The 13972-nt window shown below is 44.3% G+C and overlaps 1 protein-coding gene across 1 annotated transcript in view; it reads left to right on the top strand.

Annotated features, from left to right (window-relative positions):
• LOC115111970 (regulator of G-protein signaling 3-like) overlaps positions 1 to 13972 on the top strand; it is a 90274-nt gene that overhangs the window by 61166 nt on the left and 15136 nt on the right. The window contains 5 exon segments of the mRNA XM_029638549.2: positions 464 to 586; positions 1127 to 1900; positions 8285 to 8355; positions 12241 to 12339; positions 12865 to 12926. Of these exon segments, the coding sequence (XP_029494409.2) occupies positions 464 to 586; positions 1127 to 1900; positions 8285 to 8355; positions 12241 to 12339; positions 12865 to 12926 (1129 nt within the window).

Here is a 13972-nt window from a genome sequence, read left to right as displayed (position 1 = left end):
TTCCCGCTCAGCCCAGTCAAAACTGTTCGCTGCTCTGGCCCCCCAATGGTGGAACAAACTCCCTCACGACGCCAGGACAGCGGAGTCAATCACCACCTTCCGGAGACACCTGAAACCCCACCTCTTTCAGGAATACCTAGGATAGGATAAAGTAATCCTTCTCACCCCCCTTAAAAGATTTAGATGCACTATTGTAAAGTGGCTGTTCCACTGGATGTCTTAAGGTGAACGCACCAATTTGTAAGTCGCTCTGGATAAGAGCGTCTGCTAAATGACTTAAATGTAAATGTAAATGATTCAGGACTAGCTCTTGTTTACAATAGACCACCTCGAAAAAGGTTTCAAAATGTTTAGCTAAGGTTCTAGATGATTGTGTTGTAGGACAGCTGAGTTACTGAAGACCGCGGGCATTCAACTCTCAGTAGTAAATGCGACCCCTATTTATCTGTGTTGTCTATTGTAGAGGAGTGAGTGCCTGTTCAGTCTGGAGGCGTACACGGTGGAGCAGAAGAGGCGGGTACATCTGTGCCTGCGGGAGAACATTGACAAGCATCTGGAGCAGAGGGATACACTTGTATATGATCAGGTACACTGCCTACTAGGGTCAAATTGAAATGGACACCCTCCACTTCTTTTCAACTTTCCCAAAATTCCCAGTAGTTCCAGAAATTCTGGTTGGCGAATTCCATATTACCTGCTTATGCCCTCCTGATTCCTGGAATCTTTCAACCAGGATTTCTGGAAAACTAGGACATTTTTGGAAAGTTATGTACATTTTTCAACTTTTGCAATTTTCCTACTGTCTGCATATCTGACTCCTCAGTTTTGACTAGCAACATAGGATTGTGAATATGTTTGTTTCTTATCAAGTCCATTCAAAGTCGCACTGTCAGATAAGGCTAGAATTATACAAAAGGATATCCTTTTGAGAAAGGCAAGTTGAAGAATGGTTAACCTTGATCACATATGTAGTTATTTGGATCTGAGGGGATATGTAGTTCAGGGATTCTGCACAATCCCACTGCAATGTAGTTATTTCAAAGGCACATTCGCTACATTCTAGATGGCCTCCAAAGTCTAAAGCAATGAACCAATAGCTGAGAGTTGCCCCGCTGTGTGTTGACAGATGTTGGAACCAATGGCTGATGTCCATTGTGAGCTCGGTATCCTAAATCTGGGCCGTCAAGCCACCGAAGAGCCCTCCTCACATGGCCCTTCCTCCGAACCCTACAGCATGAGCAGCCCGCCAGCCAATATCCCGAACCTCATCCCCCTGGTGGTGCGCAGCACAGAGGACCTTGGACAGAAGTTGCCCCTCACGCCCCCCCCGTGTACCATAGATAAAACCTGCAACAGTATGAGCCTTGAGAGAACGGGCATCTGGAAGGAAAGGGAGAAGGTGGAGGGAGACGAGGAGAGGCAGCAGGGTGAGGGAGAGAGCGCCACTGAGACGTCAGAGACAGCGTGTATGGGTGCCATACCTCTGTCCCCCTCCCCGTCGTCCTCGCTCACAGTCCCAGACGCGCGCTTCCTCGATCGCTCCTTCAACACAGAACCCATGGAAGAAGAAGAAGAAGAGGAGGATGAGGAGGACTGTGACAAAGACGGCCTGGAACGTCGGAGCATCGGGGAATGCTCTCCCTTTAGGAAGCGGGGTGAGGGCGTGAGCGGTGGTGACGAGCCTAGGGTCCTCCACAGACGCACGCTTAGCGAGGGCAGTCTGCTGCAGGAGCTGCGCTCGCCACGTTTCATCTCCGACAGCACCATCCACCGCCTGGACAGAGGCCACGCTCCCCCACCGGGCGGCTGGATGCGGCCCTCCCCCAAGACCCTGAAGAAGGAGTTGACAAGGAACGGAGGCTCGGTGCACCAGCTCTACATGCTCCTCTCAGGGAGGAAGGTAAGTCTCTGCAATTACCACTGCAAGTAAGATGGCGGTGCTGTTCACCTCAAGATAAAAACTTTAGACTAAATATTAGCACTTCACATACTGGTGGGCAATAACCTTCAATCTGGATAACAAAACAAATCATGTATCGACAAATATTACGAAAACAAGCAACTTGACAGAGAGTAATGGACACAGCCGATTTAAGCTTTTCACCACCGGGAATGGTAAGGGTGAAAACAGATCTGTTAAAATCGATAAATGACAAACTGGGCATACTTGAATTAGTCAGTACAGATATAAAGGAGTTGAATGCAAGCCTCAACATGAGTGATGAAAAGCTGCGACAATGGAGAAAGCAACAAACAAGCTTAAACGTCCGTTTAAAATTGAAACGGACGTTACTTAAAAAGGAGAACATCTTTCTGAGATTAGCCTTACTTGACATTCAGACTAGCTCAAATTTGCTTTCTTTAAAGATAAAATCATGGTTAAAAGCCTGGGTAAAAGTCTTACTGGCACAAAAATAGGCATGAATGATCTGGTCCCGAAGTAAATTGCATAACAGTGCAAAGTTCTGTACCCAATCTTCAAGGAGAATAGATTAAAAGGGAAATGTGTAGCTCTTGTAGTCGATAAACTGTATATTGATAATCAAATGTTCCGAGACACAAATACTACTCTATGGCTATTCTAAATATGACAAAGTTCCTATAGAGGAGTCGAATAATGGAACACCCAATAATAGCCATGGTAGGGATTGTGAGAAAAATATATATACAGTGCCTTTGGAAAGTATTCAGACCCCTTGACTTTTTCCAAATGTTGTTACGTTACAGCCTTATTCTATAATGGATTAAATAAATACAAATAAATCCTCAGCAATCTACACACAATAATACCCCATAATAAGTGCTTTGAACAAGATCCTTTCTGACTAACATTGAAAAGCAAGATTTGTTCTTCAGTTTCTTGGTGAAGATATCAATGTGCTGTTTAAAATTCAGCTTTTCATCTGACCAAATCCCAAGATACTTAAAGGAGGTGACCCTATGAATTTGCTCAATCAATCAATCTGCAAGTGACTCTATCTGTTAACTTTCAGGGAAGAGGATACCATAAACTTCAAGCACAAGTTTCAATTGGAAAAGCTGCCTTTGAATAACATCAAAAGCCAACTGAAAAGTCCTGAAAAGCCTTCTCAATATTAGCACTAGAACAAATAGTCATCAGCATACAGATGGAGAGTCAACATTCTTCCCTATACAATTTATGTACAGCATAAAAAGGATCGGACCTAAAATTGAGCCCTGGGGAACTCTGTTTGTAAGCCTTCGAAACTCAGATTTAATACCCTCCTGAGCTACACACTGTCATCTGTCAGAAAGGTCATTTTGAACCAAGGCGGAGCTTTACCTAGCATGGACTTGTAGATGACCTGGAGCCAGTGGGTCTGGCGACGAATATGTAGCGAGGGCCAGCCGACTAGAGCATACAGGTCGCAGTGGTGGGTGGTATAAGGTGCTTTAGTGACAAAACGGATGGCACTGTGATAAACTGCATCCAGTTTACTGAGTAGAGTGTTGGAAGCAATTTTGTAGATGACATCGCCGAAGTCGAGGATCAATAGGATAGTCAGTTTTACTAGGGTAAGTTTGGCGGCGTGAGTGAAGGAGGCTTTGTTGCGGAATAGAAAGCCGACTCTAGATTTGATTTTCGATTGGAGATGTTTGATATGAGTCTGGAAGGAGAGTTTACAGTCTAGCCAGACACCTAGGTACTTATAGATGTCCACATATTCAAGGTCGGAACCATCCAGGGTGGTGATGTTAGTCAGGCGTGCGGGTGCAGGCAGCGAACGGTTGAAAAGCATGCATTTGGTTTTACTAGCGTTTAAGAGCAGTTGGAGGCCACGGAAGGAGTGTTGTATGGCATTGAAGCTCGTTTGGAGGTTAGATAGCACAGTGTGCAAGGACGGGCCGGAAGTATATAGAATGGTGTCGTCTGCGTAGAGGTGGATCAGGGAATCGCCCGCAGCAAGAGCAACATCATTGATATATACAGAGAAAAGAGTCGGCCCGAGAATTGAACCCTGTGGCACCCCCATAGAGACTGCCAGAGGACCGGACAGCATGCCCTCCGATTTGACACACTGAACTCTGTCTGCAAAGTAGTTGGTGAACCAGGCAAGGCAGTCATCAGAAAAACCGAGGCTACTGAGTCTGCCGATAAGAATATGGTGATTGACAGAGTCGAAAGCCTTGGCAAGGTCGATGAAGACGGCTGCACAGTACTGTCTTTTATCGATGGCGGTTATGATATCGTTTAGTACCTCGAGCGTGGCTGAGGTGCACCCGTGACCGGCTCGGAAACCAGATTGCACAGCGGAGAAGGTACGGTGGGATTCGAGATGGTCAGTGACCTGTTTGTTGACTTGGCTTTCGAAGACCTTAGATAGGCAGGGCAGGATGGATATAGGTCTGTAACAGTTTGGGTCCAGGGTGTCTCCCCCTTTGAAGAGGGAGATGACTGCGGCAGCTTTCCAATCCTTGGGGATCTCAGACGATATGAAAGAGAGGTTGAACAGGCTGGTAAATAGGGGTTGCGACAATGGCGGCGGATAGTTTCAGAAATAGAGGGTCCAGATTGTCAAGCCCAGCTGATTTGTACGGGTCCAGGTTTTGCAGCTCTTTCAGAACATCTGCTATCTGGATTTGGGTAAAGGAGAACCTGGAGAGGCTTGGGCGAGTAGCTGCGGGGGGGGTGGAGCTGTTGGCCGAGGTTGGAGTAGCCAGATATGGGACGGTAGTTATCCAACTGTGACAGATCTCCACCCTTATGTAAAGACGTGATACAAGCTGATTTTCAGGCTTTTGGAATGGTATTACTCGCCAATGAAATATGCAATATGTCAGTGAGAGGGGCAGCAATGATCTCTGCACCATTAAAAAAAAAAGGGTTTAATTCATCCAGGCCAGCCACTTAATATCAATAGATTTGAGTTCCTTTACAACTTCTGAAAGCTCAATCTCGTAAAATTAAATAGATGAACCATAGGCCGGCATGTGACAGTTTTATTCACAGCCTCATTTGAGATGTTAGGAAGGAGTTCATTATCAAATACATGCCCAGCTTTAGCAAAATGTTCATTAAACATGTGAAGCAGTTTATCATGGAATGACATTGACCTCATCCCGTCAATAGATGATGCCTGGTTATTCTTTAAAAGTGCCTTCCTCACCATCTTAAATAAGCATGCCCCATTCCAAAAATGTTGAACTAGGAACAGATATAGTGCTTGGTTCACTCCAGACCTGTCTGCTCTTGACCAGCACAAAAACATCCTGTGGCGTTCTGCATTAGCATTGAATAGCCCCCATGATATGCAACTTTTCAGGGAAGTTAGGGACAAATATACACAGGCAGTTTGAAAAAGCTAGCGTTAGCTTTCCTAACAGAAATTTGCATCCTGTAGTACAAACTCAAAAAGGTTCTGGGACACTGTAAAGTCCATGGACAATAAGAGCACCTCCTCCCAGCTGCCCACTGCTCTGAGGCTAGGAAACACTGTTACCACCGATAAATACACTATAATTGAACATTTTAATAAGCATTTCTCTACGGCTGGCCATGCATTACACCTGACTACCCCTACCCCGGTCAAAAGCCCGGCACCCTCCACAGCAACCCGCCAAAGCCCCCACCATTTCTCTTTCACCCAAATCCAGAGAGCTGATGTTCTGAAAGAGCTGCACAATCTGTATCCCTACAAATCAGCCAGGCTAGACAATCTGGACCCTCTTTTTCTAAAATTATCTGCCGAAATTGTTGCAACCCCTGTCACTAGCCTGTTCAACCTCTCTTTCGTATCGTCTGAGATTCCCAAAGATTGGAAAGCTGCCGCGGTCATCCCCCTCTTCAAAGGGGGTGACACTCTAGACCCAAACTGCTACAGACCTATATCTATCCTACCCTGTCTTTCTAAGGTCTTCGAAAGCCAAGTTAACAAGCAGATTACTGACCATTTTGAATCCCACCGTACCTTCTCCGCTATGCAATCCGGTTTCAGAGCTGGTCATGGGTGCATCTCAGCCATGCTCAAGGTCCTAAACGACATCATAACCGCCATTGATAAGAGACATTACTGTGCAGCAGTATTCATCGACCTGGCCAAGGCTTTCGACTCTGTCAATCACCACACTTATTGGCAGACTCGACAGCCTTGGTTTCTCAAATGATCGCCTCCCCTGGTATAGCAACTACTTCTCAGATAGAGTTCAGTGTGTCAAATGGGGGCGGCAGGATAGCCTAGTGGTTAGAGCGTTGGACTAGTAACCGGAAGGTTGCAAGTTCAAACCCCCGAGCTGACAAGGTACAAATCTGTCATTCTGCCCCTGAACAGGCAGTTAACCCACTGTTCCTAGGCCGTCATTGAAAATAAGAATTTGTTCTTAACTGACTTGCCTAGTTAAATAAAGGTAAAATAAAAATAATCGGAAGGCCTGTTGTCCGGACCTCTGGCAGTCTCTACGGGGGTGCCACAGGGTTCAATTCTCGGGCTGACTCTCTTCTCTGTATACATCAATGATGTCACTCTTGCTGCTGGTGATTCTCTGATCCACCTCTACGCAGACGACACCATTGTCACGTTCTGACCTCCTTTGTTTTGTCTTTGTTTTAGTATGGTCAGGGCGTGAGTTGGGGTGGGCAGTCTATGTTCTTTTTCTATAATTTGGGATATCTGTGTTTGGCCTGGTATGGTTCTCAATCAGAGGCAGCTGTCAATCGTTGTCCCTGATTGAGAACCATACTTAGGTAGCCTGGTTTCACCTTTGAGTTGTGGGTGATTATACTTTCTGTTTAGTGTGTTTTGCACCTGACGGAGCTGTTTCCTGTCATTCTCTTTGTTATTTTTGTTTTAGTGTTCTGAGTTTATTAAAGATCATCATGAACACGTACCACGCTGCGCATTGGTCCTCCGATCCTTCCTACTACTTCCTACTAAGACGAGTGTGACAACCATTCTGTATACTTCTGGCCCCTCTTTGGACACTGTGTTAACTAACCTCCAGACGAGCTTCAAGGTGTCTGGTTAGACTGTAAACTCTCCTTTCAGACTCACATTAAGCATCTCCAATCCAAAATTAAATCTAGAATCGGTTTCCTATATCACAACAAAGCATCCTTCACTCATGCTGCCAAACATACCCTTGTAAAACTGACCATCCTACCGATCCTCGACTTTGGCGATGTCACCTATAAAATAGCCTCCAATACTCTACCCAACAAATTGGATGCAGTCTATCACAGTGCCATCCGTTTTGTCACCAAAGCCCCATACACTACCCACCACTGCGACCTGTACGCTCTCACTGGCTACAGGTTATCTACAAGTCTCTGCTAGGTAAAGCCCCGCCTTATCTCAGCTCACTGGTCACCATAGCAGCACCCACTCATAGCACGCGCTCCAGCAGGTATATCTCACTGGTCACCCACAAAGCCAATTCCTCATTTGGTCACCTTTCCTTCCAGTTCTCTGCTGCCAATGACTGGAACGAACTGCAAAAATCACTGAAGCTGGAGACTCATATCTCCCTCACTAGCTTTAAGCACCAGCTGTCAGAGCAGCTCACAGATCACTGCACCTGTACATAGCCCATCTGTAAACAGCCCATCTATCTACCTACCTCATCCCCATATTGTATTTATTTATTTATCTTGCTCCTTTGCACCCCAGTATCTCTACTTGCACATTTAATGGACAAAAAAATGGCTTTTCTTTCAAAAACAAGGAAATGTCTAAGTGACCCCAAACTTGAAACAGCACAGTTAAAAATATATGGCAAATAGAAATCAAACTGGGTGGACACCAAAAATAGATGGGAGATGTTGAGGATAGAGGACTAAAAACAAACAAAATACAGCCACGGTAAAATCGATTGTGTCTGTAAAATATATATATAGTATGTATAAGCTGAAAGTAGAGGCCTAAGTGTTGCTGTTCATTAGTTTACTTGAATTAGGGGAAGTGTGGTATGGTTAGTGGAAAATGATGAAGGAAAATATATTTTTTAAAGATGTAGATGTGTTGAGATAATGCCAAGAGTGTGCAAAGCTGTCATCAAGGCAAAGGGTGGCTGGCTACATTGAAGAATCTCAAATATGAAATATATTTTGATTTAACACTTTTGTATACTACATGATTCCATGTGTTATTTCATAGTTTTGTTGTCTTCACTATTATTCTACAATGTAGAAAATAGTACAAATAAAGAAGAAACTCTGGAATGAGGTGTGTCCAAACTTTTGACTGGTACTGTACTTGCTCTCTTCCTTATTTTTCTCTGCCTTTCATGTTCTAACTCTCTCTCTCTTTGTTTCTTTCTTTCCTCCAAGGTATGCAGTGAATCTGACTGTAACTGTGAGTTTAAACATGGCTGCACGAAAAAGAAGAAATCCATGAACCTGTAAGTCCTGAAAAAATGTGGACATTGGAAAAAAATCTCTAGCGGTCTTGACAGCATAATAGAAGAACTACAATGAATGATATCCGTATGAGTTTTGTCCCTAGGACATATCAAATATACCCAGATACGGCACTATGACACATGATTGTCAAACAATTTTACCAGTAGGACATTTGAGTCACTACAGAGAAGTAGCTACCTCATGTTATCTCTTAGCTGCTGCCGTAGCTAAAGCCCTAAAGCCAATGTGGCCGACTGTGTTACTTTTATATATGTCACTGGCTGCATCCCAAATGGAACCCTATTCCCTTATTTTGACCAGGATCCATCAGGACAAAAATAAGTTTATATATTTAAACAGCATATTTTTTGTTGGTTTTTCATTCAAATTATAAGAACATTTCATAAAATTCCACGTGAATTCACAGCAATGGTTTGGGTGTCATGGTGCGTCCCTTTCAGATGGTTACACATTGCACCAGTACTACCATTACTGTACCTCAATTCCCCCTCACCAAGTTTGCCTTTCGTTCTCAGAGTATTGCCATACAGGACATTTTCTGCAATTTTCCAACTGTTAATGACGATGACGTAGTGGTGGAGAGTGACTCCCGGGGCCGACTCCCATTTTTTGTGTCAAGATAGCCGGAATCGACTAAGATTCAGTATTTCTGGAACAGAAGAGACTGAATAGTTGCCATACTTTCAAGAACACAAACACTCGCAGCTTTCATAGCGAGTTAGTGAGGGACGGAGAGAGATGGGAGGGTCGGCCACCAGGCAGACAGAGTAAGAACCGTGCACTAGGCCTATCTATCTGCATCTTGCAATGGAATGCTGTGTCTTGGCTTGCAATGTCTCACAACTTCAGTAAAGCAGGGCCTATGATCAATGAATAGGCTAGGATATTCTACACACAACATTTGACATTTTAGTCTTATCCAGAGCAACTTCAAATTAGTACATTCATTTTAAGATAGTTAGGTAAGACAACACATCACAATCGTACTAAGCACATTTTCCCTCAACAAAGTATTTATCAGCAAAGTCGGTGCTAACCTTCCCGCTAGCCATGATTGGCTGAGATAATGAGAGGGCTGGTGACAGGAGAGACCATGTGACGTTTTGACTGTGCCGAGTGACTTGAGATAAAAGAGGAAAGGGCCTAGAACCCTTGCCCCGAGGGACTTCAGTAGTGAGAGCACGTGGTGCAGACACAGATCCTCTCCACGCCACCTAGTAGGAGTGACCTGCCTGGTAGGATTGTGCAGAGCCTAAGACACCCAACCCTGAGAGGGTGGAAAAGAGGATCTGATGGTTCACGGTGTTGAAAGCAGAGGATAGATTTAGGAGGATGAGAACAGAGGAGAGAGAGTCAGCTTTAGCAGAGCGGAGCACCACTGTGACACAGACGAAAGCGATCTCAGTTGAGTGAGTCGTCTTGAAGCCTGACTGGGTAGGGTCAAGAAGATGATTCTGAGAGAGATAACGATAGAGTTGGTCAGAGACTACACACTCATGTGTTTTGGAAAGGAAAGAAGGGATTACCGGTCTGTAGTTTTTGACATCAGCGGGGTTGAGTGTTGGTTTCCTGAGGAGGGGAGTGACTCTGGCCCTCTTGAAGTCAGAGGACGCAGCCAGTGGTCATGGATGAGTTGATGAGGGAAGTGAGGAATGGGAGAAAGTCTCCAGAGATGGTCTGGAGATGGGGGGGGGGGGGATGGGGTCAAAGTGGGCAGGTTGTTGGGCCGGTGGACATCACTAGTCACAGGATTTAATCTGGAGAAAGAGGTCAAGCCATAAGGTAGTTCTGTGTGAGTGGGACCAGTTTATGAGTGAATGACGCGCGGATGTCGTCAACCTTTTTTTCAAAGTGGTTAACAAAGTCGTCCACAGAGAGGGAGGAGGGAGGCAGTGGAGGAATAAGGAGGGAGGATAAAGTGGAGAAGATTTTCACATGGTTGGAGGCAGAAGCTTAAAATGTAGAGTGATAGAAAGTGGCCTTGTCAGCGGACACAGAGGAAGAGAAGGTACAGATGTGGGATCTTAACTTGATCACTTTTGTCGCAGAGAATCTTCCTGCTGCATCAGGAAATTCAAATGAGCCTTCTGAATCTCTGAAAATAAGCAGTTCTCCTCTCCATGCAGGGGAAGTCGAGTCATTGGGATCAGGGCTTTCTGTCAAGTAATATTCTCTCTTCAGTGTGCACATATTATAGTCCTACCATGTTCGTGTGGGTTTGATTCCAGCCAACACCCATCTGGCACAAATAACTCAATCTCCCCCGATTTACTTGATTAAGTTACACGTTTCAAATATGGACAGTCCGGGATATTTGACCCACAATCTTGATAAGAAATTACTATACCAGACACTTTTGGATAAGATAAATAGGAAACAAATAAAATAATATCTATAGGCCACATAAACATTAGTTTCCATTCATACAAAGTGTTGGATACATTGCCACAGTAGATTTGGCATGGTAAACAAGGAAATATTTTTTTCTATTGTACGGCCCTTAGTCTGATCAAAAAGGGCTAAATTGTTCCAATGGCAACACCTAGGTAACACTGACATCATTTTTTAGAGAGCGATAATGAGGTAACCAATAATGGTTGCAATTGTGATCAACTGTGGGGTTGAATTTAGCGCGTTATTGATGGTTTAACGAGACATCAGCTGGCAATAATTTAATCTAGTGCAATTGATGGTTGAAATAAACCCTATGTTATTTGATTATATTCCAATAGGCTACCCGATAGCCTAGCCATGCGATAATTTGATTTGGGCCATCAGTTGATTGACAGATGTAGGCCTACTGTAGAATGATAAACTTTCCTCCAGTGTGGATGCTCACCCAAGTTTTGTAGTTATGTGACAGTGAATGGAATTCAAATGAGGAGATAGGCAGGTGATAGAGGGAATAAAGAGAAAATCTTCACTAAGGAAAAAATGAGTAGCCCTGTGCCACCACTGTGATGACCAGATGCTCTCAGATTATTAGAGCACACATAGTCAGATGACGAGATAGCAGCTGGTGTAGCAGTGTCTTCTGGGGTAATCTATGTCATGGCCAAAAGATGTATGGACAGAGCGAAGATTGAACACACACTCGCATCATTAGCAAAGAGAAAGAGCAGGCAAGCCAGTGCGAAGCTGTATTGCATTAGTGGAAACCAAGACTGTTCTCAGGGCAGGTCTGACTAGCAAAAGTTACTTTTCGTAGCAGGTTAGGAGAATTTACGCAGCAGTTTTAACGTGGCAGGTATGGAGAATTAGGAAAGGGTTAGCTAAAATTGTCCCAGGCCTGCCCCGAAAACTGTCTTGGTTTCCACTAATACTATGCTGCCAGCACGATAGACAGAGGTGGCAGGCAGAAAGTACTGTGGTGTGCATATGTCTCGGTAAACAGTATCTCTTGTCTTGCATGCTTTGCAAATTCACCAAAGTATGTCACAACTTCCCTCCCCCATCTTTTCCTATTGAAATGGACAGCTGCAACACAGGGAGATCGGCTGACATGACAAATTGTGGGTGCTATCCTATTTGACCTCCTCTGGTTTCTTCTCTGTTCTTCAGCAGATGCAGACTCAATCACAATCATTACCAAATATTTTTATCATGATATAACTACTCTCATTTTCATTCCCAAAATGATCTCTCCTCATTTTGGAGCAAGAACTGTGGAGACTAGAGACATTTGCTTTTTAATAAAAATAAAAAAATCTGTTTTATCTTCTTTTTGATTTACCTAGAATGTTGTTGTTTCATCCAAACCTTTTTCATTTTCTTCAAGCTGGTTATTTAGCAGCATCATAGAATCTCCTAGCTAGCTCGACTCCATGGGTTATACTCATAATAAAAATATATGTTTTCCACAGGGCCAAAGACATGAAAAATCGCTTGACTTTCTTGAGGAAGAACGATTTCCATGGCAGCAACCCAACAAACGGGCTGGAGAAAGTCCTGAAGTCAGTCAAGTAAGAGCCTCCTTGTAAAGAACACTCCGAATATGAGTTTCCCCTAGTTACAGATCTAGGACCAGCTTCCCCTCGTCCAATCCTGTCCTTAACCATTAGTGGTGGAAATGCATAACCGACCCAAGATCATCGTCTAGGGGCAACTTCACCCTCCACTGTAAAGCACACTCCATCCACTGGTGCATCCCAAGACCTCAGAAGAGGATACTGTAACTCAAACTGACTTCATACACTAGTCATTTGAAAAGCATTACAATAACAAACCAACACCTGTCGTTCAGTTTGTGATCAGCATGTCATGTTTTGCAATGAGAGAACCGTTACTGTCACCGTTTTCCTCAATCACCTCAACTCCGTGCTGCTCACAGTAGGAAATACATTTAATCATAGTCAGATTATAATGATAAACACTTACAGTACCAGCGGCACAGTGTGAGAGAAGGGTTTTTATTTGAAAAGCTCACACACAATAATACGAAACATGATGTATTCGTCCTTTGTCTTTCTGTGTGCTGTCATTTTTAGGCCCTCGCCAGAGGAGGCCCTGAAGTGGGGGGAATGCTTTGATACACTGCTGGCTCACAAATGTACGTTTTTCAACGCACTAAGATCCTAATGTCTTTATTTTTTATTTACATATAGTATTTTTTATTGTAATTTCAGAAAATGTCCATAATGTATTTGCCGCTAATAGTGGAATGATAGTATTTCACAGTATTACTTCCCCGCCAGCGTTGTGATTGGCTGTGATATATGCCAGTTGATTTCTCCCGCCGGAGCGGCATCTGTTGTCACAAAGGGAAAGATGTTCTGACTTTGTGGCTGTGTTATCTGGTGGCAATAGCTCTGTCATTTCCTGGTTCCTAGCGATTTAGATGGTACAATGATTCCCTACACTATTCAGTGCTTGTTTTCTCACATAAATTAAAATTGAGCGAAGTGTAGAATTTTAGCAAGCAGAAAATGAGAGCTTTCCACTAGATAACACAGCCACAATGTCAGAACCGCTTTCCCATTTTGGCAACAGATGCCTGTCATCAATAGACGAATATCTCAGCCAATGATCAAGTTTGCAGACAACACAACAGTGGTAGGCTTGATTACCAACAACGACGAGACAGCCTGCAGGGAGGAGGTGAGGGCCCTCAGAGTGTGGTGTCAGGAAAATAACCTCTTACTCAATGTCAGCAAAACAAAAGAGATGATCGTGGACTTCAGGGAACAGCAAAGGGAGCACCACTGTATCCACATCGACAGGACAGCAGTGGAGAAGGTGGAAAGTTTTAAGTTCCTATCACCGACAAACTGAAATGGTCCACGCACACAGTGTGGTGAAGAAGGTGCAACAGCGCCTCTTCAACCTCAGGAGGGTGAAAAAATGTGGCTTGTCCCAGTAAAACCCTGACTAGTGCACAATCGAGAGCATCCTGTCGTGCCGTATCACTGCCTGGTACTGTAACTGTACCGCCCACAACTGCAGGGCTCTCCAGAGGGTGGTGCGGTCTGCACAACACATCACCGGGAGCAAACTACCTACCCACCAGGACACCTACAACACCCAAAAAAGATCATCAAGGACAACAACCACCAACCGAGCCACTGCCTGTTCACCCCGCTTCCATCCAGAAGGCGA

Source organism: Oncorhynchus nerka, linkage group LG27, assembly GCF_034236695.1.
Source record: "Oncorhynchus nerka isolate Pitt River linkage group LG27, Oner_Uvic_2.0, whole genome shotgun sequence".
In the NCBI taxonomy this organism is placed as follows: Eukaryota; Metazoa; Chordata; class Actinopteri; order Salmoniformes; family Salmonidae; genus Oncorhynchus; species Oncorhynchus nerka.
Note: the sequence above shows the minus strand (reverse complement) of the source record. Positions and strands in the feature narration are given on the sequence as shown.